The 24,486-nt window shown below is 52.1% G+C and overlaps 7 protein-coding genes across 7 annotated transcripts; 4 read left to right on the top strand and 3 right to left on the bottom strand.

Annotated features, from left to right (window-relative positions):
- Positions 1-279: 279 nt before the first annotated feature.
- On the top strand, positions 280-2,584 carry AYO21_01602 (hypothetical protein; the record flags this gene model as incomplete). Its single annotated transcript, XM_022651584.1, has 3 exons — positions 280-868; positions 928-1,114; positions 2,098-2,584. 3 exons carry the CDS (start codon positions 280-282, stop codon positions 2,582-2,584), a joined length of 1,263 nt encoding a protein of 420 aa, XP_022516097.1.
- A 775-nt stretch (positions 2,585-3,359) lies between these two features.
- Positions 3,360-6,439, top strand: AYO21_01601 (hypothetical protein; the record flags this gene model as incomplete). Its single annotated transcript, XM_022651583.1, has 5 exons — positions 3,360-3,721; positions 4,020-4,048; positions 4,128-4,229; positions 4,301-4,953; positions 5,009-6,439. The coding sequence occupies 5 exons, from the start codon at positions 3,360-3,362 to the stop codon at positions 6,437-6,439; spliced, it is 2,577 nt and encodes an 858-aa protein (XP_022516096.1).
- A 347-nt stretch (positions 6,440-6,786) lies between these two features.
- AYO21_01600 (hypothetical protein) lies at positions 6,787-7,727 on the top strand (the record flags this gene model as incomplete). The annotated part of the gene is made up of 2 exons (XM_022651582.1): positions 6,787-7,048; positions 7,156-7,727. 2 exons carry the CDS (start codon positions 6,787-6,789, stop codon positions 7,725-7,727), a joined length of 834 nt encoding a protein of 277 aa, XP_022516095.1.
- A 352-nt stretch (positions 7,728-8,079) lies between these two features.
- AYO21_01599 (hypothetical protein) lies at positions 8,080-10,506 on the top strand (the record flags this gene model as incomplete). Its single annotated transcript, XM_022651581.1, has 4 exons — positions 8,080-8,101; positions 8,162-8,676; positions 8,747-9,483; positions 9,996-10,506. 4 exons carry the CDS (start codon positions 8,080-8,082, stop codon positions 10,504-10,506), a joined length of 1,785 nt encoding a protein of 594 aa, XP_022516094.1.
- A 708-nt stretch (positions 10,507-11,214) lies between these two features.
- AYO21_01598 (hypothetical protein) lies at positions 11,215-15,117 on the bottom strand (the record flags this gene model as incomplete). The annotated part of the gene is made up of 5 exons (XM_022651580.1): positions 11,215-11,304; positions 11,358-12,861; positions 13,018-13,262; positions 14,750-14,914; positions 15,064-15,117. 5 exons carry the CDS (start codon positions 15,115-15,117, stop codon positions 11,215-11,217), a joined length of 2,058 nt encoding a protein of 685 aa, XP_022516093.1.
- Positions 15,118-18,611: 3,494 nt separating this feature from the next.
- AYO21_01597 (hypothetical protein) lies at positions 18,612-19,829 on the bottom strand (the record flags this gene model as incomplete). Its single annotated transcript, XM_022651579.1, has 2 exons — positions 18,612-19,520; positions 19,578-19,829. The coding sequence occupies 2 exons, from the start codon at positions 19,827-19,829 to the stop codon at positions 18,612-18,614; spliced, it is 1,161 nt and encodes a 386-aa protein (XP_022516092.1).
- A 513-nt stretch (positions 19,830-20,342) lies between these two features.
- AYO21_01596 (hypothetical protein) lies at positions 20,343-21,446 on the bottom strand (the record flags this gene model as incomplete). Its single annotated transcript, XM_022651578.1, has 3 exons — positions 20,343-20,437; positions 20,496-20,642; positions 20,756-21,446. 3 exons carry the CDS (start codon positions 21,444-21,446, stop codon positions 20,343-20,345), a joined length of 933 nt encoding a protein of 310 aa, XP_022516091.1.
- Between the last annotated feature and the right edge of the window lie 3,040 nt (positions 21,447-24,486).

Here is a 24,486-nt window from a genome sequence, read left to right as displayed (position 1 = left end):
AATGCTATTCTTCGGCCGAATCGCTGTTACCCCCAAATCCTCTTGCATGAAGCTAACGGTACCAGGCCAATACCAGATCCGATGTGCTGGCATGGATGCGCTGCAACACAACAGCCCCTCCTCGGCAGAGGTACATGAGATGTGTGTCTATGTGGTGATAAATGTCGTGGGTGTTCTACGAATGCTCGTCCTCCCCCTTCAACGTCTCGGCTTTGTTATCCACACCTCCCTGAATCCAATCTGACCAATCGTGGTTGCCTTTGCTTGCAGAGCCTCACAATGGCTTCCATCGCCGGCAAGGTTTTTGCCCTGACAGGTGCAAGTTCTGGTCTTGGGTTAGCAACATGCTGCAGGCTCGCCAGGCTCAACGCCAGAGCTATCTCTATTGGTGACATCAACCCTGGCCTTTTCGACAGTGCAAGGAAGAAACTACAGTCGATCAACCCTGATACGCAGGTGTCCATGACCAAAGTCGACGTCGCTTCGAGCCTGGATGTGAATGCTTGGATCAAGGACACGGTCAACACCTTTGACGGCCTCGACGGAGCCGTGAATTGCGCAGGAGTCATCAACATGTCTGCCAACCAACAGACGCCCCTGTTCTTGAACGAAACGGATGAAACCTGGAACCGGGTGGTGAACGTGAACTTGACCGGGATATTGTATAGCATGCGGGCGCAGGTGAAGGCGATGATGGAGTTACCCAAGGCACCGCGGAGCATCGTCAACATTGCCAGTGCGGCGAGTCTATTCCACGATCCGACCATCCTGTCATACTGCGTGACGAAGCACGCCGTGGCATGTCTGACGACCACGGTATCAAAGGAATTGGGACCGTTGGGGATTAGATTAAACGCTGTCTCTCCCAGTGAGTCTTTACGTCAGATTCCCCCTCCGGCCACCCGTGTGCTAACTCGTTTTTCTAAGGCGCAACGAAGACGGGGATGGCGTTGTCATGGTACAAGGACGAAGAAGAGGCTGAGGCGGACATGGCCAGGCGCGGAGTGATCTTGCTTGACCCAGAGAGAGTGGCCGAGACGATAACATGGTTGCTGAGTGAAGATTCGACTGGAATCAACGGTGTCAACGTTCCTGTTGGGGCGAGCGCTTCATAGTTCGTGCCTGCAGTGGGTTGTACATAGTCAGCATTGAGCATTTGGGCTTACCTAGGGGTGAATGGTGACCTGGTGTAGAAATGGTTTAGGGAGGATGCCGCCGTTAAACTCTCCCCGCCACCCGCCCGCCTCGCCTGTGTTCCCGCCGAACCATCACCGCCATGGTGGGAGCCACTTCCCACTTCTTCTTCCACCATCAGCATCCATTGTCCATCCTCGGATAACTGCGAAACTGACTTTCTCGCTTTGACATCATCCTGCAGTCCTTCCACGCCACTTTGGCAGGAAAACAAGAGACTTTTCGCACCCACTTCATGCGAGGCATTTCCGCATCCACACACCCCTCACGCCCGCCAGTGCTCGCAACTGCGCCGTTGATTGGCCTCAGCCCACAAACCAAGAAATCCTGTGCCAACTCGTTGCCCCTCAGCTTCTCGAGCAATCAGTGTTTTAGATAACCGTTCCTCCTCGAGCAGTCGTCCTTCCCAGATTTCTGCTGCAACAGCGGGTCCAATGGCGGGGTCGACGCTTTCTGCCGTCGCAACCAAGCTCCTGCGGCAAAACTTGAGCTGCGAGGAGCTCACCTAGGAAGCTTGGAGCTTGGATACTCTAGAAAGCTCTTCGGGAGAAAAAAAAAGCTTCCTGCTAGAGCTCTGAGACTACGTAACTCACAAGTCATGGCAGTGGTGGCACCCAGCTGAGCCCTTCCCAGGGATGAAAAAGGTGGGCATGGGTGGTTGTTTGCGATCCCTCCTAATTGTCAATCTTTCATCGTCCTACATCCCTACCAACCTGTAACTGTCTCCCTCATCGATCTGTGCCATCCTTCTTCTATCCGATTCGCTCGCTATCTCCTAAACGGGGAATATGCTGTGGGCTGTTCTCGCATTCATCAGCCCTCTTCTGGGACAAGCCTTGGCCTAGTTAGTAACGTCATCTGCTCCCTTTGGTGATTTATCCAGCGCCCTAATACAAGTTGTAGCGACTCAGGATACTGGACGCCCACGACAACATTATATTGGACACCCACAACCACATCGTATTGGTCATACTGGACACCCTCGACAACCTATGTGACAAGTTACACGCAAGCAAACGTCATCGTCACAGTCACCTCGGTGTTGCCTTGTCCTGTTACTTCGACGGTCGTGTACTGGGAATGCTGCGACCAATGCGAAAACAACTGTTACAATCCCCCGACGGTATATCAACCAACTGGATGGGTCGGTACCACGACGGTGACTTCTTACACAACCACTACCCCGGCCCCGGAGGCCGTGCAGACGATCACCAGTAACGGACTGGTTATTGTCATGGTGGAATCCACCGGGGCGCAACAATCGGCGACACCCAGTGTGGTCTATGAGGTTAGCAATGAAGCTGGACCTCTACAGGAGGGGCTCATGTCGAGCCTCTGGCCGATGGGTATAATGTTGGCGGCCATTGCGACGATCATGATAATGTTATAATAACGCCCGGGTGTCGCACATCTCACAGGTTAGTTTGTTGCTATCTGCGTGAGAAGGATTAATCTGCTGTCATGTTTCTTGTATATAGCTGGGCGGCTCTATGACTTTGACGACTTATTGATTTGATGAGATATCCTAGTGAATAATAATAATGATGATGGTGATGAATATTGCTTTTGCTGATTTGCCTTGCAGCTGATTAGGGCTCATGCACGTTATTGGCTCGTGGACAGCAACAAGGCTCTAAACGTCGTTGCTTGACACGATAAGCTTAACGTCATCTGCGCCCCAATTGGCCACTCCAGCATCGCCCGTTCCCCCCTCCCATTTCCCATTATCTATCGACCAAACAGGCTCGTAACAGTTATCGTCAGCCTGTGAGCTCGTTTCTCTATCAGGGGGAATTCAGCTCCGCAAAACTTGAGTCCTCTTTCTGTGTTTTTTATTTTTGAAAAGGTGCCGGTGCCTAGTACTGCGATCTTCACTCAACATCTCGGTCTGGATCCGCCGTCCCCCTGCACTATCGACAATCATGTCAGCAGCCATGAGACGGAATCCTGGATCGACCGGTTGATTGATTGATTGATTGGTTTTTGTCCCCTTTCCAACGTTTCAGCGTGTGTCTCCGTTACGTTACCTTTTATTTGATCCCCATTATTTCGCGCCGCGCCGCGCCGTCACTACATACCTCCATACCGACTGACCCTGCATATACATACGGGGACATAAATACTTACCCTCAATACGCAACACGACCACACATTGCAAACCCGCCATGCCATCCCCACCCAGCTCAACGGCTAGGGACGCCAACGGCGGCGACCACGCACGAGCGCGCCCAGCACCGTCAAAGAACAAGTCATCGTCGTCGACGTCCTCGCGGCGACAGCGACGACGTAGGAAACCCGCCACGGGGAGTGCCTTCTCGGCGCAGTTCCGGCTCAACCGACAGCGCGGGGAGACGGAGGCGCTGCTGGCAACGCAGCACGACGAGGAGGACTTTGCCGACAGCGACGGCCTGTACCCGCCGCACTGCACGTGGACGAGCCGCGACCAGGACCGGCTGGGCGGGCGGCCGCCGGCCGAGGCAGACCCCTTTGGCAACGCGCACTGTAACGTCTATGAAAACATTCATCGGTGAGTTTGATCGACGGGTCCTCTCCTGGTATTGCCTTCTATGTCTGTCTTTCCAGATGGGACCATGCTGTCGATATATCTGTGCTTTTTGTTTATGGAGCTTGGTCGGTTGAGCGATAGGGTGTCTGGATGGGACTGGGGAGTATGCAACAACATTCGAGGGAGTTGGATCGTCCTTGGAAGTGCCACTCAAGCACAGCATGAATGCAGAGAGGGGAAGTCAAGAGAGAAGGGGGAGCATTTGATATTGCAACCTTTTGACGAATCCGAATTCTGACATGTGATCTGTCCGGTATAGCATACGGAGAGACATCATCACAAGCATCGGTGAGTGCTTCCCAACAGAGGTCGAGCTTGGTTGCCAGACTGTGAAGTCATCACCACGAGCTGACATTCGTTGTGCCAGATGACCCCTATTCTCTCGACCAGCTCAAAGCTCCGCGAATGAACATCTCAGTTGTGCGGCCCTTGGTCGATTCTCTGTACGAGACAAACGACCTATCGATCGGTCTGGTGCCCTCATACCCCCTAGTTGAATCGTTACTGTGTTGTCCGTGCTGATGCATACGATTTCCGTAGTGTACTGCCTGCTCGTCAACCGAATGCAATTCATCCGCGAACAGTCGTACGCGACGCACCATCAGACGGTGAACCTCACGCGCGCGCTTCTGTGTGAGCTCGTGGCGGAAAAGATCCTCCGGCGATACAACGAGCACAATCCCGGACCGAGGGGCCTGCTCAAGCTGGCAAATATCCTGGTTGCGGGATTCGAACCGTTCCAGGGCGCGCCCGACGAGGTGACCTCGCAGAGTCAGCATGCGATGCACTACTGGACCGCCCAGCGGAGGTCCGAGTCCGGTAAAGTGGAGAGGAAACTGACAGCCCTGGAAGTTGCTATCGTCAGCGCCAGCAAGTCGTTCCTGGCGAGCAGTGCTTGTCAAAAGGTCGTGGACGCCATTTACCGAGGCAAGGTCGTATACACGCCCAGCAGTTTCATCGACATCATACCCGACCATTGGAAGAAGAGACCCATTTCCCTGTACGACCCGCGACGAGCCCCCTTGCTGAATCAATACAGGTTGATTGTGCCACGAACGAGAAATTTGATTGAAGTGTGTCAATTTGTCATTCTACTCGCCCTGTACATCGCGGTCATGGCGGCGAGAGAAAACAGGATGGACACCACTTACGAGGTCCTCGAGCTGGTCTTTGATGTTTATGGGGCTGGTTGGGTACGTCCTTTTTTCTGTGAGAAATGATGTATGGCTGACAAGGAGATCCTGCCAGGTACTCGATCAACTCGCATCTATTCTCGAACATGGCTGGGGTGTGTATACTCAGAATTTGTGGTCGTTTCTCGATGTCATGTTCTCGACAATATTCATCATATACTTTGTCTTACGAATCTGGGCCTCCTCCTTCGTCGACGAGGAAAAGTCCATTGCCCTCGCGCGGACTGCTCTGGACATTCTCAGCTGCGCCGCTCCGGTGCTTATTCCTCGACTAGCATTCAACGTCATGTCGGAGAATATGTTGTTTCTCTCCTTGAGAGCGATGATGTCTGATTTCCTGACACTGACTGCGCTGGCCGTGTGGTGCTTTGCGGGGTTCCTCCTGAGCCTTAAGTGGTTGCATGCTGGCGCTCATCAGGCTGTGACCATCGGGGAGTGGATGATCTGGATTTGGTTCGGTCTCGACGGGACTGGTATTGATCAGTCCCCAGACTTCCATTGGCTCCTTGGACCCGCCTTGATGGTGTTGTTCGCTTTCCTGGGCAACACGTTGTTCCTCACCGTTCTCGTCTCGATGCTGACAAACACATTCAGCGGCATCGTTGGCAACGCTGTTCAGGAAATCCAGTTCCGGCGAGCTGTCCTCACTTTCGAAGGGGTCAAATCAGACGCCATCTTTGCGTACATGCCCCCATTCAACATCCTCGCACTGATATTTGTGCTGCCTTTAAAGTGGATGCTCTCCAAAAGAATGTTCCACAAGGTCAACGTCGTAGCGGTCAGGGCGATCAACCTACCAACATTGCTGATAGTTGCATGGTACGAGAGGAGAACGCTCTGGATTTCGGACAAGCGCAAGATTGCCAGCAGCAAGAAAATTGACTGGAAGCATCCCGGCGGCCCCAGGGCGACGCCTGCGCAATATTGGGCTCTCTCACGGTTTAGTGTACATGGAGATATCCACGCAGTGTTCGACATTGATCCGCCACAGTCAGTACTGGACAAGATCGCCGAAGAAGACAACCTTAATCACAGCGACGACATGGGGATCCTTTCCAACACCAAATTGCAGGACCAATTCACGCACTTGTCGGAGCAAAGGAGAGAGAGTCAGACGGTGGATTCGAGTCAAAACCCACCAGTCAATCCGGAGCCTGCGAAGAGTGGAAGGAGAGAGTCACAGGTCGACCAGAAGTTGAAAGACCAGTTTCGTGACTCGAGTGATGAGGGTGGGGACGATGACCAACATCCGCCCGGTTATCGCAAGCCAAACAGGCGCGAAAGAATTGACTCACTGGTTGACCTGGACGGTGGACAAGACGGCCGATTTCTGGAGGCGACGGCGAGGCTGCACAAGATAGAAGACGCCTTGGAAAGAATGGAAGCGATGCTTGCCCAGCTGATGGGCGCGGGAGATGCCAGCAGCGAGAACAGCGAGGGGCGGGAAGAACTCGCCTCGGAAATACGGGAGGATTCCATCAAATGAAGGATAATTTGTCAGAGTTAGAGTTATGTCTTTCTAACAAGCGAAGAGATACCAAATTGTATGAATAACAAATGTTGGTTGAACATGCACTTAGCGTGTACCTCGTTCACATCATGTATTCTCTGGTGCTGGAGTGAAACTGCGGTGTTGTTGGTTCGATCGCTGAATCAGCCTCGGCGGTTGGTTGCCCGGCCGACTGGGGTTTGTGTTCTGCGCACCCACCGTTTTCGCCAACTGTGACTGCGGCTGCGACTACGACGCACCACCTCACATTGATTGAACTCCGCAGCATATTCCCCAGACAGACTCTATCGCCAAAGCAGAAACACAGACACATTCTCGCAACGATGACTACCGCCGCCATGCCTCCCTCGGCATTCGCGACCAGCACGTCTTCCTTCCGCGCGTCGCAGTCGCAGCAAATCGCGCCACCCATCTCGTACTCGGACAACCCGCTCACGCAACTGCCTGCGGTTGACTTCAACTTTGAAGATCTCCGCAAGCGAATGGCCGATTTCACAGTCAAGTTTGACGCATTCATTGAGAGGGGGAGAAAGAGGGTGCTGGAGGAGAGGAACGAGTTTCGGGCGCGCCTGGGAGAGTTGAATGGTAAGTCCCTCCACAACAACGGCAGCAGCAAACAACAGTTCGCTTTGCGCAAAGGCGCAGTCGAGGTGTTTGTCGAGAGAGCCAAAACTGATGAGGTTTTCGTACAGAGGAGCAAAGATCAGCAAACACACAGATCGTCACCCTACAATCTACCTTGTCGACGCATAGCCAGGTCCTCGCCCGTGAGCAGGCAGAAAAGAACGAGATGCACGCGCAAATATCCAAGCTGGAGTCACACCAGGCGGCGCAGTCGGCACAGCGAGACCGGCTCAAATCCGCCATCGCACAAACGCAGCGGCAGATCGACGCGAAGTTACAAGCACAGAGAGAATACGCTGCGAAGATGGATGGCCAGAGCCGACTCAACGGCCCGGAGCTCAGTTTTTGGGAGACATATCTGGGTTGCCGCATCGAAGGCAGCGGGGATGAGAACAAGGTCAGGATTGTGTTCGTGTTCCCGCCAGCGAAAGGCAGTGGTGGGAATTCCGGCGACGAGAGGGAAGGCCTCTTTGAGTTGCTGGTGCCGGATACCGGACGCGGGAGATACGACGTGTCGTATACGAAGCCTAGGTTAGAGAGTGTCAAGGTCGCAAAGGTGGTTGACCGGTTAAATGCGACGAGGGAGATCGGGACTCTTCTCAAAGGGATGAGAGGCTTGTTTGTGGAAGCATTGAAATGAACATTCTCATGGTGAGTTGACGGTTCACGACGGCGTATATGATCTTGTACCTTGGCGAACAAATGTTTTCTTTTCCAACATCATGACCGGAGAATTGTATGGTCTGTCCGAGGTACACTTGTAAATAGGTAACGAGGGCACTAAAGATAGCCAGAGGCGGATGATGCTTTTGCTTCGGCGGAATAATCAGCGAAAGGGGGCTCGGCCCGTCACCAGCATGACACGATGGCGTGCAGCACAACGCAAGTGCATTATGCCAAGCAACAATTGACACGTTTCGAGAATCCCAAAGCATCCCCAATGTCCAGGCCCTGGTTCTAGAACCCAGCATAAGATCATGTCTTCCACAAACATGTCTTCGATGCCTCAGGGAGGTACGTAATGTACACTGTGATCGGTTGTAAACGTTCGCTCATGCTTACTTACCGTGGTAGACCAAAAATCCAAAAAGAAGAAAAAGTCCAAGAAAAAGGGCAACGCGCAAGCCGCAACGACAGAGACAGAGACGGACGCCCCCACGACACCGGTCGACCCTCACGAGACGCAGAACGGTCCGGACGACGAGGATGACGCAGAAAATGACGAGCGAGAAGCAGAGCACACTGAAGTGTCCCCTGTCAAAGAGGGGTCAGGGGATGAAGCCCCAGATACGGTAACTGTTGCCAACGGGGTCAAAGATCTCTCGATCGACGACGACAACGATGATGATGCAGCTGCCCGCTTTGACGCTCTTGTCAAAGACCGTGATGCCCTACGACTCGAGGTGACGGAGCTGCGCAAGTCCCTGGAAGAACTGCAGGCAAAGCATGCCACGGAAATCGAAGCGGTCCAGACAGAGCTGGCTGAGACGCAGGTCGAAAAAGAGAATGCTGAGGAACAGTACCAGTCCTTGCTCGGCAAGGTGAATACTATACGGTCGCAGTTGGGGGAGAGATTAAAGGCCGATGCAGTACGTGATGGCTTGAGCCAGACGATTTGAGGAAGACGGCCCCTGGCAAGACTGACAGAGTATTCTACAGGAGGATCTAGCGCAGGCACGGACGCGGATTGAAGAGCTCGAAGAACAGAGATCCGAACTGCAAGAGCGCTACACCGCCCGCTCCGCCGAGGTCGAAGAACTCACGGCTCGAAATGCCGACCTTGAGCAGAAACAGTCGGAACAGTCCAAAGAATTGTCCACTCTCCGCAACCGCCTGACGCTTTCCCAGCAAAACTGGCTCAAGGAGAAAGAAGAACTCGTCGAGTCCGAAGCCTACATACGAGACGAATTCGAGAACGCCAAACAGGCTATGCACGACTGGGAGGTTCTTGCCATGGAAGAACGCACCATGCGCAAGGACCTAGCGGACCGCAACGCTGATTTAGAGGAACAACTCGGTTCGTTAAAGGAAGCGTACGAGAAAGCAGTCAGCGAGAGGGACACCCACTCGTCAACGGTCGAAGGTCTTCAAAAAGCGCTCCAGGAGATCCAAACACTGCGAAAACAGGAGCTGAAAGAACTGGTCGAAACTTCTCAGAGCGAACAAGAAGACCTGCGAAGACAGTTGTCAGACCTCCAGGCGGCCCATGATTCGACCGTGGCGGAACTAGAACAGACCAAGAAAGAACTCGAGCGAGCCCTTCCCTTCGAAAAGGAAGTCAAAGAGAAGAACCTCCTGATCGGCAAGCTGCGGCATGAAGCCGTCATTCTCAACGATCATCTTACTAAGGCGCTGAGGTTTCTCAAGAAAGGCAAACCCGAGGATAACGTGGATAGGTGGGTTTTTTCCCCTTTTCTCAACTTTTGCTGCAAAAATGTCTCCGAGTGCCTTTTTTTTCCCCTTTGCATACAATACACCACATGTCTCCGAAGCCATGTGCCTGGCTGGGCCCTCCATCTTTGTGCGTTGTGGACGAATGAATGGATTGTTGCTCCATTCCTCGTTACTCCGCGTTTCCAAAAAAGAATCTCCCCCAAGGCACGCCTCATCGATTTCAATGCAGTGTCAGAACTATAATTTTAGAATACTCTCACACTCCCCCCCAGGTTGCGACGATCATTCGCCACATGACGAGGCTGAGGCCCTTTTTCGGCCCAATCGTGCCGCTGTACCCCCTTTCCACTATTCTATCTGTCGGCCCCCCCTTTTTCGCCCTTTCACAAGTCTCTCTCGTACAACCCGATCCAATTCTTGTTCTGTTTGGTCCTTTTGACATTCTCTCTGGCTGACTGACGAGTGGCACACGCCCTTCTCCTCGGAGGGCGGTCGCGTTTTTCCTCCTACACAGACAGATAGTGACGAACCACTTCCTGCACTTCCTGGCCCTCGACCGCTCGGACCCCAAGAAATTCCAGATCCTCCAGCTCATCGCCGCCCTGCTGGGCTGGAACGATGAACAGCGCGAACAGGCCGGCCTGGCCAGGCCCGGGACGACCTTTGGCGGGTCGGTGTCAACCACCACCACTTCGACTTCGAGCTTCAACTCCCTGCGCGGCTTGGGTTCTCTGACAGCCGCCGTCGCCTCTCCAGGCTCGCCCATCGTGCACAGGACCCCGAGCACTCCGGCCCTCAACCACCCGGACTACTTCGGCGCCGGGCCCGAGAGCGCCACAAGCCCGCACTCCCGCGAGACCTTGGCGGAGCTGTGGCAGCATTTCCTCGAGCAGGAGGCAGCCGCGGGGAGTGCAGCGGCCAAGTCGTCGAGGCAGGGGAGCCAGAGCCATGGTCATTCAGGTATCACTCCGATTCCAGGTTCAGGTCTCGGTCCCGGTCCAGGAGCATCTGCGCCGCCGAGATAGACTTGGAAATCGCACAACTCAAGGATTTCAAGCAAGCTAAAGCAGACGACCAAAAGTTTTCAGACATCTTGACACGAAGGGGACATGAAAACCAGGAACAGCATCACCTGATGAAAGAAAACGAGCGCAGACCGGCTCTGTATAATGTCTGTAACATTGTCAAATAATACATGCAAAACGCCCCAGCGATCATGACCATTGTCGTGTGCTTAATTGCGATCGTTGCCTGTTGCCTGTTACTTGTTGTTCCTGTTGACTGTTCTGTCCACTCAATCTAACCTGGTTCCAGCCCAGCCCATTCCATTCATGTTGTTCATTCCCAACCCACGTTGCTGCTGCTGCTGCTGCTGCTGCTCTAATAGCCTGAAGCAAGTCTAGAACCTTGGGCTTGAATGACCAGCAAAAGAAACTAATTCCCCGGTCCGAAAATAAAGGTCAACTTTCAAAGTGACAAGAAAACCGCATTCATCAAAGAAAGTCCCCCACTGAAGGAAGGTCGTGTCGTCAACAAGGATGCCCATCGGCGTCACCGTTGTTCGTAGTTGGTGTCGCTCGAGCATTCAATCAAATGACAAGTCCTTCTGTCCACCCGTCCAGCAGGGTAGTATAATAGTGTTCCATCGGTCGGCGTCATGTCGGCGCTATCATTAGCACCAGAGGTTCTTGATCCCTCGCCGCACATCTGCACGTAGGCCGCACAGTGAACTGCTACGTCGGATCAACATTCAGAAGGGGGTGTCTGGCCGTAGAAGGTGGTAACTGATAGCCGAATCTCTTGATCAACTCAGGTATAGCGGTCTGCAACCAAAATATCAATTCGTAGTTCAAGGAAGCAGAACGTGTAGACTTACCGGTTCGCTCCAGTTCATGTTATGAGCATCGATCTGCTTGATCATGCTCACATTCAGCATCGCCGGGTCTTCCGGTGCCCATCGCATACTCAGCACCTTTTGGTCTGGGTCAAAACCAAAATGGAGATGGCGCAACTCGACTGCCGAAGGGGAAATCGCACACTCGTCTGCGATCTCCAGCATCCGTCCCGCTATTTGCGCCGCATGATCTGTATTCCACGGACCCTCGGTCACGTTCAACAGTCTCAACACGTTCATCGCTCTTGTCCTAGTCTCAGGTTTTGGCGCCGTGGTCGCTACCAGGAATATAGGCGGAATGAATCCTAGACTCGGTGGTTTCTTCCTTCGTGTCTCAACTGTAGCTAGTGGGTCGTATCTTAGAATATCCTCAACTTCAAGGACGGTGAAATTAAATCGACAGCGACGCGGCTCCTCCTGCTCCACTTCGTCGCCTGTATTATCATATTGCGTTCGTGTCTTGAGTTGGTCCAGCAGTATATTTGCAGCGACATTATGCACAACGAGCATGCGTCGGGTATACACAGGCCCAGTGGCCGTGAGGCTCTGGAACAGATTCATCCACTTGTAGAGGCGGGCGTCGAGCCCTTCTACCTGTTCGATAAGGCGAGGACCTGGACTGAGTAGTGCCGTAGCCTGATCTTTAAGCGCGAGAATGTCCCCGATACAGTCGTTCAAGTAGTTGCCTGCATCCTCCAGGCTATTGAATTCAGGGTATTCCATGTTCATGATCCTCACATCGCGTGTTGTCAGGGACAGTGCGCTCATCTGGCTAGCCAGTTCCTCGACACGACATTTCGAGGCGAATTTAACTCCGTCTCGAATTGTTGGTTCGATGTATCTGATGATGAAGTCTTTGGAGGGGTCATTGGGTCGGTGTTTGCTTTTCCACTCCCCCAAGATCTTGAGCGCGGCCTGCATATGGTCGATGGCCACTTGGCCACCTCCATTGAAATTCTCCAGCGCCCAGAAGATGACACATGCCGCGAGCACAACATCAATGGACGGTCTATCAGCCACCAAGGCGCGGATGGCACTGTTGTAGTGGAACACAAAGTTATGGTTTGCTCGTTGTGAAGCAGGGCCGACCGTGGTGAGGTATCGGTGTAGTGAAGCAAGTGCGACGAGTGAGTGCTTGATAGAGGTTTGATGCCATGTAGCTTGAGGCAGGAGCACCGTCCATAGATATGGCTGCGAGTATACTGAGATCAGGTCGGAGGTTTTTTCGAGGAAGAACTGGAAGCTTTGTGATTCCTCCTGCGTGCCGAATCTAGGAACAAGCGCGAGCTCTTGAGGATGAGGATATGTTAGCGAAGTCGAATGCCATTCACTGTCGTCAAGTGAAGCGGGTTTCTGTCCAGACTCGAGGGCTTGGCTTGTTGCGGGCGGTGGCGTTGAGCTTGAAGCTGTTGACGAGGCAGTCGGATCAAATAGCTTGATCTTGGGTGCAGCATATCCATTACATTTGAGGTTTGATTTGATACATCTGGGTCATATCAGTGATGGAATTAATGAAAGTGTCAGAGTTGACCAACCTCTGGCAGGATGGTTTGCCCTCGTCGCACTTTATCCGTCTTCGCCTTATAGCAAGAACAGTTCGTCAGTGGAGAAGGACAGTAGAGGGAAACATTTGAAGGCTTACTTGCAGGTAAGACATCCGTTGAACGTCTTTGGTGCCCATTTCTTCATGCGTGCTTTATCACCCGGCATCGCACGAGAAGGCGGATGGGGTAGTGATGCATTGGAGTTGCCCACATTCAGATTACTGCTCATGCCAGTGCCGGATATATCTTCGAGCATCTGACAGACGAACTGGTCTCCAAAAAGAGTCAGTGTTGTCTTCGGATCGGTCGAGGCTATGGGCAGAGCACCGGTAGGCTCATAAAACTGTGGGAGTGAGTATCAAATTCTCTTTTAAACGCAGATTAGGACTGATAGGAAAGATCTGGTGTGCAGTGATATAAGTGCCGTGCCCGAGGTGCAGTTGGCTGGACAGGAAAATAAGATGGTCTCCCGGGCATTGGGGTCGGGAAGGGACAAATCACCCTTCAATCCGAGTGCAGAGTAACATTAAAGGTAAGGCGCAGGGCGGGAAGATCAGGGGAACCAGGGACGACAATGGCTTCTAGGGTTCTGAGAGAGTAGAACGACCTTCAGCCTCATGAATTTCTCCTTTTGGTTTGATTTCCTGTGTCTCTTCTGAGGTTTTGTGTCCGGGTGAACTCACCACTGTGCGGCTATGTTGGGGCCTTGTGTTCATGACCGAAGGACTTGAGCAGATCGTTTGTTGATATGGTATCAGCATAATACCATGTGGAGACAGCAGTGCTGGAGCTGAATAGGATTGAGTGGGACCCAACACCAGGGGAGGTCGTCGAGGTCGTGTAATTGATCGTCCCTCGTGTGTTGTGACTTGTGAAGGCGTAAGTACGTGAACTGGACCAGTCCATTTCTTCTCATCTGGAGAAGGCACAACCGTGGCTCAGCAGCAGAGACATTATGTAGTCTTGTCCACATATGGGCTGAGCCACTCTACCTCACCGGGGCGGGACCCAACGGGGTTCCTTTGGGCGTACAGTAGAAAGGGCCGTACGGGAATTCCATTCCGGGGTCAAGATCGGAACGTGGAAGAGTGCCACGACATTAGATGTCCACGATTGGGACCATATCGTAAGGTAGCGCCTCTCGCGGGCAGCTGCTGACACAGCCGGGCTCCTCCCAAGTATACTGGAATTCTCATCTCCTGTTCTGATAGGACGTACTGGGCGCATAACAGGAAGGATGTCCCAGTAGTAGACGCAGACCATCGGGTGGAGAACGGTGTGCAAAGTCCACTTGTATTAGGGCCGTAGGGCTTAACGTTCCCGTACAAACTCAGGAGATGGCCCATGCTATCCACCCACCGCTGCTTTAGAAGTCTTCTTCCCGAGTTCGAGATCGCGACCTCGCTAATGATACCACGATGAGTGAATAATGTGTGAAGGAACCGACGTTTCCGGACTCTGGTGTTGGATTTAGCAACATGCCAATCTGCAGCCAATCGTGTTTGAGTGCCAAAGGTAGTATTTCTCTCCTGGACAGCAAGGCCAAGGATGTTCTGGGAGTCGATCAATATGACTCTACTTGTACAATATCACCACACCGGGGTTAAGAAGCGGAACCTTCTTTTCAGCTGCTCGGCCTAAGGCAGGACAGATCAAGAAGAGATCTGCATTGCCTACATAGCCTGCCACCGCATCTGTTACTTATTGTCCAGGCACCTAGGTTAAGATCTTTGAGAGTGAGTCCGGTTCCAGGGGCGGACTAAGCGAAAGCGAAAGGTGTTATCAGGGTAGATGTGGAATTAATCTGCCTTGATGCCTGAGCTTACATACCATTGTTGTTACTGATGCGGGAAACGCAATGCCAACACTGAGCCAAGGAGTGCCTTCGGCCGAAGGTGCGAACGCATGTGCCTGAGCATAAGGCTGAAGGTGCTGGTCCACAAACATTGCCATCTTCTGGCTGCAGAGGTAGTCGGTGGCGGCCATGCGAGGCTTCTGCGATCTGCCAGAGAGCGGTATGCGTGATTTTAGAATACGGGGTTAATGAATACGAGGGATCGTCAAGGGCCAACACAAAAATACAACCATGATGATTTGTAGGCCCGAAGGCGGGATAGCCATGCCGTCCGATGTTGATCACTTACAACTTGACCAAAGCTAATCGAATCTGTTGCGATATGGACATCGAATATGGCCATGATTGCGAGCCGAGGTCAATGGTGTGGCGGGCATTTGATATTTCCAGTTCATCCTAGCCCTCAGCATCAACAACTGGTGGAAGGTCGATGGTGGGTTGCTGCCAGGGGACTCAGCCCTATACAAGATGTACCTGTCTGTGATGGATGCGAGAAACGAGGTGCCTGCATCAGAAGCAACGAGCATCAAAAGGGAAGCAGATGCGACTAAGGGCGGTAGACAAGCTGCATGTGCTCCGGTAGGATACGTTCAGATGTGGGGACTTCTCGTATGTGGCGAAGTATTGCGTGGTCGCAGTAGGGACTTGAATAGTTGGTAGGGTGGACGGCCGAGGAGCTAGTGGATCAGGAGACATGGGGAACGGGGGCGGCTGTTAGGCGGACTTATGGATACGATAGTCGAAACAGAGGAGCCTGATGAAAAGAGAGGTTCTAGAACTCTGACAGGAGAGTGAGAAAAGCGGCAATGCAAAGGAGAGGACGAGCACGGACGAGTGAGAGAAGAGGAGTAAGGCGGAAGAGGAGACAAAGAATAGACTGCGGAAGGCCTGAGGCTGATTTGTGCATTGTGTCTGACTCTGACGCGCCACCAATTTTGACCGTCTTGACCGTCCTTTTGACTCGGTTTGCTCCCTCATCTTCACCTGCGGTGCCTGCGCATCCTGAAAATCTTGCGGTCAACGCCTCTCCCCTCTGTCCCTCTCCCTTCCCTGCGTCAAACATCCTCGCCTCGCCTCGCCTGTGTCTCTTGGTTTCTCGCCTTCTCTTGCCCCTTTCGAACCTTCTCCTCTATGGTGTACACCATAGTATTGGCTGCTTCGGAACTTGGCGCGTCTGAATGGACATCAGATCAATGACTGACCGACTCCAGTGCAACCTCTCCAGGATCATCGACGCCAAATATTGATTGCTCCTTATCCTAGGACCATCGGTCGATCACACTGGAGAGAGAGAGAGACAATTGATATGCGTTATTCAAAATTTAATCCATCCGCCTGCATTCCAAAGGGCCGATGTCACCAATTTTCTTCCATTAGGTCGGTCATTCTGTCTTCTGCTTGCAAGCTACACAGAATGGCGCTCTCGTGCGCGTCTTCCGACCGCAAATGTAGCCAGGATCTGCTTCCTCTTCCTTCAGCTTTCACAGGGACCGAGAGAACTCTTTCCTGATTTGTCACGGATCTGCGGAGGTCACACGATGAGGAAAGCCCTGATCTATTTTACTTTGCCATATTCACCACCATCCGTGTCCTGAACATGCTCGGCTGACCCCGGCGATTCCGAGTGAAATTCAACATGAGCTTCTCATGTGCCAATCCTTTCATATCATCATTGTGGAAAATTTGCAGACTGATCTAGAACTCGCCAACATCTACGTCTCTGCAAAGGCGCATCGTGTTCACAAGACGAGCTGAGGAGCCAGGGTGATTGTTGGTCAACGAGAGAACATCATCCCGCTCCATGGCGGCGAAGCCTTTCGTGAGTGCAAATTGCCTCCTAGCAGTTCAAGGTCGTGTTTCCGCAACCGATGACCACTTTGTTCACTCCGGCCGACGATTCTGCTTTCTCGGCAGACTGACAATACTTCCCGACATTCTACTCGACAACAAAATCAGTCAGCCATGATGAAGGAAAAGGGCCGAATATAAGATGCTCGAGACAGTAAAGCAGAAGGGGACTTCCTACCGTGCTTCCCCGACAAAACACAACACAGCACCCATCATTGAAGTCAGATTTCCAAATCCACGAGCCTGCACCTCCAGACCAGGAGACCTTGTGTATACCACTGTGTTTTCACACCCGTGATCGGTTAGCTTCATCTCTTCTTTCCCCTTCACCAGGCTAATAAAACGGGAGAAATTGGGGTTTGGTTTACTCGGTTGTCTGTGCTTTCCAATCAGTACATGATTCTGCGAGGGTAGACTGCTGACTTCAACACCAGCCAGCAAGGAGCCAGGGATATTACAAATTTGGCTTGGTCCCCCTGGTAGTCGTACTTGCTCCAGAGGTCGATACTGTATGCTGAAACCGTGGCAGCCAGGGTCAGGCCGGCATAGAGGATGGAAGAGAGCCTCATGGTAGCGTTGACTGATCTTTCTTCTCGCTCTCCGTTAGCGGCTATCTCTTAATGGAACAAGACGGAGAAGAGATCAAGGCTAACGCTGGATGACTCTGTGTTAGACCCTTGAATGAGAAGAGTCGGGAAGCCCAGAGGTCAGAAGAATGAATAAATAAAGAAGAACAAGAACAGAGGGGTGGAAAAGTCCCTGGTCCTTGTTTATATATCACACTTTCGAACCAGCTTTTTTCCTTCCTCTCCCCATCATCCCATCAGTTTCTTGCCTTCCCTGTGCCGCTATGTTTTTGTCCTGCACTACCCCCCTTTCCCGGGTAGGATTCTGCATCTCGATTGACCAGTGTGGACGAAGACGCATCTTGGTGTACTCGCGCACCGCAGCGTGTAACCATCACCAAGACCAAGGCCAAAACCAAGACGGTCGGCAGCATCCAGGCAGGTATATTATATCATATCATATCCAGACTGCCCGAGAGTATGGACTGCTTGCTTACCCGCCACCAGCCTGTCTGCCTGCCTGCATCTCTTTTCTTCCTCGGTGGACGGAATTCAGTGTTTGATATGACTGGTTTCCCGCACCTCGCCGCTCCATGCACGTTCCCTTTCCTTCTTCCCCTACCTCCCTCCCTGGCCTCTAGCCTCCCTTCCCGCCTTCACTCTCACCTTCGCCTTTGCCTCCGGCAGAACAACAAACAAACGGGACCTCAAGGCCATGCCGGCGTGGCTGAGACGGAGGCCCAGAAGCTTTTCCCTCTCCACTCGTCGTCGTCGTCGTCGGCCACGATGGCGCCACATCGAAGTCAACTCTTGAAAGATTTGGACAAAAGGTTGCGAATTACCTCCCATGCGGATATATTTCACACAAGGAAAATCAGCCCTAGCATTGCATTGCCGAGACGGATAGCTCAAGAGCGAGAGAAATGCCGTCGTCAGCAGACGGGAAGACCGGGAAATCAACAAGGTAAACAAGGAATTTTATCACTGACACTCCATACTAGTTTACATGTATGTATCTTCGTATGACCGGGGTCGCTCTGTACAACGCTGGGGCAAATACGAGTATGTGGGCGAGGAAAAGGCAGGCTTTGCGCTCGAGCAAAAATTCTTGTTTGAGACTCATTGGTTTTGATTTTCCTTGTGCCTTTTGCTTCTCCTCCTGTTCCCACAATGTTCTTGCGCTTGTCTCCTCCTCCTCTGCTCTAATGTGCAACATGGCGTCAAACTCAGCTCCAGCTGTTGCAAGCCATATTGCTCATCGCGGAGATAATGTCTCATCAATCATGCATGTGCTTCGTCTCTTCAAATCAGTGCCGATCATTGGATCTCTTTCTCCTTGATCACATCACGAAACCACTCATGTAGCCCCACGCAACATATCCGCTCGTCCTGCGCCATGAGTTCACTTCTTCATCGCAAGAATTTAAACGCTGAGCCAATCCAAAAACTCCGGTGTAAAATAACTGACCACAATTCCTGCTCCGGCTCGTAAGATACCTTCTGTACTCTCGAAAGCCATGGTCTTCAGATCAAATACGCCCGCTTTGGCCCCGGCGTGGATCATGGCATATTCTCCACTAACCTGATATGCGGCGATGGGCATATCCTTTGCAATTTCCTTGGCATCCGAGATAATGTCCAGAAAGGACGAAGCGGGTTTCACCATGATGATATCTGCACCCTCTTGGATATCTCGTGTGATGGCTCGACGAGCAAGACCCCGGCCACCGGGAGGGAGCTGATAGCATTTCCGATCGCCAAAGCTCGGGCACGATCCTGCCGCATCCCTGAAAGGCCCGTACAAGCAACCGGAGAATTTTGCCGCATAGCTCATCAAGGTGACTTGGTGTGACAGCCCAGCCTCGATAAGCTTCAGTTTGATGGCGCGAATGCGACCGTCGTTCATGTCAGAAGGTGCCACACAATGAGCACCAGCGTGAGCATACGCCAAAGCAACATCGGAAATGCGCTCAACGCTCATCGCGTTATTCAAGGAGCCGTCATCGCGGAGAATTCCACAGTGGCCGTGCGAGGTGTACTCGCAGAGACAAACGTCTGCGACCACATATAGTTGAGGAAAGTGTCGACGAATGAGCTGAATGCCTTTTATAACAGGGCCTTCCGGATCATCGGCTGCTGTGCCTAGAGCATCTTTCGCATCGGGGGCGAGGGGAACGCCAAAGAGAATGACGGAGCGTAGACCCTTTTGAACAAGAGGTGCGAGAAAAGGGACAAGTTTATTGAGGCCGAGGCGCTTTTGATTTGGGAGGGAAGGGACCTCAGTTATCTCGTCAGGGTTGTCGGTGATGAAGAGTGGATAGATGAGCATTGACTAGGGAATTGTGTTAGAGAGGAGGCCCTGCTGAAGAATAGGCTGATGGATGCGAACCTTTGTTAGTTGTCTCTCTGCTTGCCATGATCTAGCAAGTGGATGACTGTAGCCAGCGTGCAGTTGACTGGAGATATCGCCTGCAATGCTCACGCTGGTGGCGGCCGTAGATGTGTATGAGCGAGCCTGTGATGGCCGAGAGATGGTAGACTGGGTGTCATTGTTGCTGACATTGCTGGCACTTGTCCGCGCATTAGTTTGCGACTGTGAGTCGCGGAAGGCAATGTCCTGAACGAGGGAAGAGAACGACATTGCGAGGTGAGGCCGCAGATATGGTGGTAGAATTCAATCAGCGATGCGATTGAGCAGTTCGAGCGATACGAAATCGTGAAGGCTATACCACGATACAGTTTGTCGAGGCAAAGTGGTCAAAACAAAACAGATAACGTCGTCAAGAGGAGAGACGAGAGGAGCAAGATGGTCAGCTAGAATAACGAAAAAAAATGGGTGCAAGCGGGTTCGGCGACTAGGTGCCGACAGACTTTGTGGAGATGGGGCTGACAATCGGGCAATCGCCACGAACATCATTCGTCCAACCCCTCCATGTCAGTCGGAATATGGCCCAGCACTAAAAGCCACGAGTTTCAGAATCAGTTTCATCTTGCATTGGGTATTGTATTCAAGTTCAACAAAGACATTCCTCATGACCCCCTACATGGATATGGATACCTTTATATCTGTGGTACATGGCGGTCTAAAGATGCCGCCGATCAAAACGCCGTCGCCATGCCATGAAACTCTTGTACTTGTACCGAGTATGCACTTCTACAATTGAATCTCATTGTTTAGCAATCGAACCTCTTCACCTGGCTTGAAGGCAGGTAGTCCGATATACGGGCAGCCGTCGCATCGGAAAGCATCTGACAGGCATCAGCGTATTAGAAACAAAAGAGTCAAGAACAACGAGGGGTGGCTCACCTCCAAGGCTGCAGTTGCCACAGCTTCCAACTTTGCCTTGCACAGTAAAGTCGACCTCGGCGAGATCGTCTGCTTGTAACTTCATCGTGTTCAACGCCTTGTCGGCATTCTCTCGTCTAGCTCGATCTTCAGCTTCCAGTTTCTGTGCTAGCCCACAAGTACAGTCCTTGCATGCTCGACGTCGCTTCGCCTTGGGTTGGCATTCAGTGGCTTGGATTTGTTAGCTGCTTGATCACCCTTGGAAAACACCGTCCACTCACGAATCTTGATAGGCCTCTTCAAGTCGTCTTCATCTAGCAAGGTATCTTCGTCAATCAATTCGTCGTCTGAATCATCCATCCCATCGTCAAATCCTACACCCGCAGGCACAATAGCATCGTCCGTGCTCTTCCGTTTGCCATTGACCGGCAGTGACACAGACTCGCCGTTCCTTGCGCTGGTAAGGCCGCCAGCGGCTTGTGATGTCTTCTTTCTCCCAAATTTTAAAGGGACCGAGTCCTGTGCCCCGTAGTTTGGCTTCACGAACCCCACTCCTGGCTGGAAAGAAAGCCCGGCGAGGATGGTCTCGGTCTTCTCTGGACCATCCACTGCCCCAAAAGACCCGTCCTGACTGCGCAAATGTCCACCACTCTTCAAAGCTTCGACCAGCAAAGCCAATATGTCCCGACTGATCAGATTTTGACTTTCACGACGTGATCCATCTGCATCGGAAAGGATTGTGATGACATCATACGTGGACTGAGGGAGTGAAACCAGGCCGAGAGACAGCCTGTCCAACATCTGCAAGTCGGTGTGGGCGCGGTCGTGCATTTCCAACAGGCCAGTTAGTATTTCTTGATGTGACGAGAGCGACGGTGGCGAAAGGAGGAGTGTGCGGTTCGATGACTGCGGGGCCTTGAAGGCGGGCATGACGAAATCGTCAGAGGTGTCCATGAGAACGGAGGGCGACATTTTGACAGCAAGATGGGCGACAATCGGAAAATTAGGGACCTAGGAGGCTGTGGTAGTAGAGGGTAAAAGAGTAATTGGGAAAAGAATGAATGATAAAAGGCCAGGATTAGAAATCGAGACTTGCCCTGGCGCTAGAGGGGTAGTTATGACGCTAAGGGCCCTGCAGCGGACTGATACAACAGGTGGTGCTAGTACCCAAGGTATAATTCCGCGGGTGTTGTTTCCAGCTGTCCCTACCCGCGTGGGAGGTTCTGTGAAGCTCGGTACCTGAATGCCTGAGGCAAGTGAAGCTATGAAACCACTTCGCATTTGGGAAATGATAACTATCTGATACAAGATCCAGTGCTGCAGCCAGAGCCCATAGCGACCCCTCTCACGTGATTTAAAGCTGCCGGAAAACTCCGCCCTCACACCACTTGAGCAGGAGACAGTTGGTGGTGCCTGGGTGCCTGGATACCAAGGTACCAAGCTTGCTAGCTATGTGCTCAATAGTACAAGTACAAGAGTGTGAGGCTTTGTCTCAGGGGGCAAATCCACTTCGACAATGCCTTGACGTCTGACTGAAACACAATGTGGAAATGTTGACCGCCACGGAGGGTCCATTTTGCGATATTTTGTGGCTTTTATCACTTGACCTGTAGGCCCCAATATTCTTTCGTAGTTGGTCACGCATGGACAAGTATCCACTTCACATCGACGCTGGTGGCACCGGTCATCTCATTAGCAAATTCCCTAATTCTTGCCCATTGTATTCTGTTGGAAATTACCTCATGCGGTTGCTGGGGGAAGTTCTGCTCAGCCTTGTGTGTTTCTTCATGGACAAATGGGCATCGAAAATGAAAAGCCATGAACACCTTACCTACTGTAGGTACCAAGTGGATGCTTAAGTGGAGGCGAGCAAAGGCCCAAACCCCGCGCTAAAAGAGCCCATTGGGAAAGGTGAAGGGTGTGGAATCCGGGGAAGGCGCCCTGACGATTGGAGCGAGGGGAAAGAAGGCGCCAGAACAGGCAGGGAGGTCATGCGAGCAGCTGGCCTCTCTGCGTCTTTCTTTGCCAGCTGCTCCCCAATCACAACACTCTCACCATCTAGAGCTTTCTAAGGTTCCACACTGGTCCGGCTTTCGTCTTCCCTTGACTTACTGATTGCTCTCCCAAACTAAAGGTACCTTTCTGCTTAGAAGTCAATCGTAACCTCTTTTACCTTCTTCCTTCTCTCACTTCCAGCTTCACCCACTCTTCAACTCGTATTGCTATCTGCTCCCAAAAGTAAGCGAAGTGCACTGTGTGGTGAGTTCCAAGTGCTACCTCCTCCCCAATCATCAATGATCAACACACAAGGGGTGGTCCGAGCTTCTCTGTTTTTGACCTCACTTGCAGGGTCGCGTGTCGTTCTTATCCCTGTTGCCCAATCCTCAACTCCGACTTCATATAACTGACTCTTGTTCTCACTATCAGTCCCAAATCATCACCACAACCCTCCGTCTATCACTTCGACCTTCTCAACCAACTCTATCCCATCCGTCCTCGCCCTCTACTCCATCAGTAAGTCTACCCAGCTCTTCCGCCCCCAGTTACTCTGACTAACCCTTGACTGAAGTGACTCGAACCAACAAAGGAAATGACCGCAACCACAGTGCCATTGCTGATGGTTCCGCCCTCCCTGAAGAACGCCTTCCTCGCTACTTCGCTAAACATGGCCACGTTGACGCCGATCCAAAAGGTGTGAAGAAGCAAGGTGGCGGCAAGGGCAATTGGTATGGCTACCCCTCAACTGACTGTCAACTGCGCTCTGAGACACTGACATGTTGACAGGGGTCGTGAAGGCGATGAAGTCCACGACTACGACTACAAGTTCACCAATTCTCGCCGTCGTTCCAACTCCAGCACCCAAGTCCTCGGGGATTTCAAGACCAAGTTCGAAACCGTCGACGCCGAGCCTGTCTTTGAGGAAGGATTGCACGGACCTACCGACGAAGATATCGAAAAGGCCTCCACTCTGTCCAAGGAAGAGAGCACCGACTCCAGCACTTTGGGAGGGAGCTATGATGATGAAGATAAGAAATTGTAATACCACAAAATCAACGAGACTCGTTCGAGATGATGACGATCCGACTGTCATTCTCGATATATGGCGCTTGAAGGTGCTTTGAACGAATGTATACTGTGCTACCATGCAGCAGGCACTTGCTTCTGCAAGCAAACCGATTGAAGTGAATGAATGGCCTGGGAACAGGGCGGAGAGAAATGATTCAAGCACACATGTATTAGCTTAGCCGGAATCCAAACCCTTCACCGGGAATTGTGACAACAGATCATACTGGCAGTTTTTCCACTCGTTCTGCTAACACTTTTCGAGCCGAGGATCGGACATCGTCGTTGCTTTGATTCCTGCGTAGATGTGTCATTTCCCAGACAATCGACCTACAAGGGAATGCTGACATCTAGGCTCATAACGTGTTTTTAAATTGGAGTTCTCTAGTCTTTAACGTTGCATACTAAGCTGTCCAAGCGTATCTAGTAGCCACGAACATGTTTGTCCAATGGATACTCGGGTATTATCTAGGATGCCTTCTATATTCCCAAGTCGATGGTGACCAACCTGAATCACTCGTCGGCGTCCGGACACCCACTGCGTTCTTCGAGGCCTAATTCGGATCTGGAGTTGACCCTCATATGTTCCTCCTTCTGCCTGTACAAGTTCACCACGTCCAGGCTTGGATGCTATGTGGCGTAGATTATCGGAACATGTGAAAGGACAAATCGTAGTGCTGGTAGGTCATTTGGAGTCGCGGGAAGCTAGCAATGTCGCAGATCTAGAAATCTTTAGTTGGTGCAAGATTCTCAAGTCTGAGCTGGTCCTATGCTCATCCGATTCCTTCGGACGATATGTGGCCACTGGAGGGGCTTCGCCGACTCATTCGCGCCACATGAAGCGCGACACAGCACAACGCGTATTGCAGCTTTCTGACTTGTAACGTCGGATTGTGTCTAGGGCTGGATAGGTTCTTGGGGAGCAGAAAAAGGTGGACGGCTAATGTTA

This window comes from Fonsecaea monophora, assembly GCF_001642475.1.
Source record: "Fonsecaea monophora strain CBS 269.37 chromosome Unknown Scaff6, whole genome shotgun sequence".
NCBI lineage: Eukaryota > Fungi > Ascomycota > Eurotiomycetes > Chaetothyriales > Herpotrichiellaceae > Fonsecaea > Fonsecaea monophora.
The sequence above is the reverse complement of the archived record's forward strand: the minus strand, read 5'-3'. Positions and strand labels throughout refer to the sequence as shown.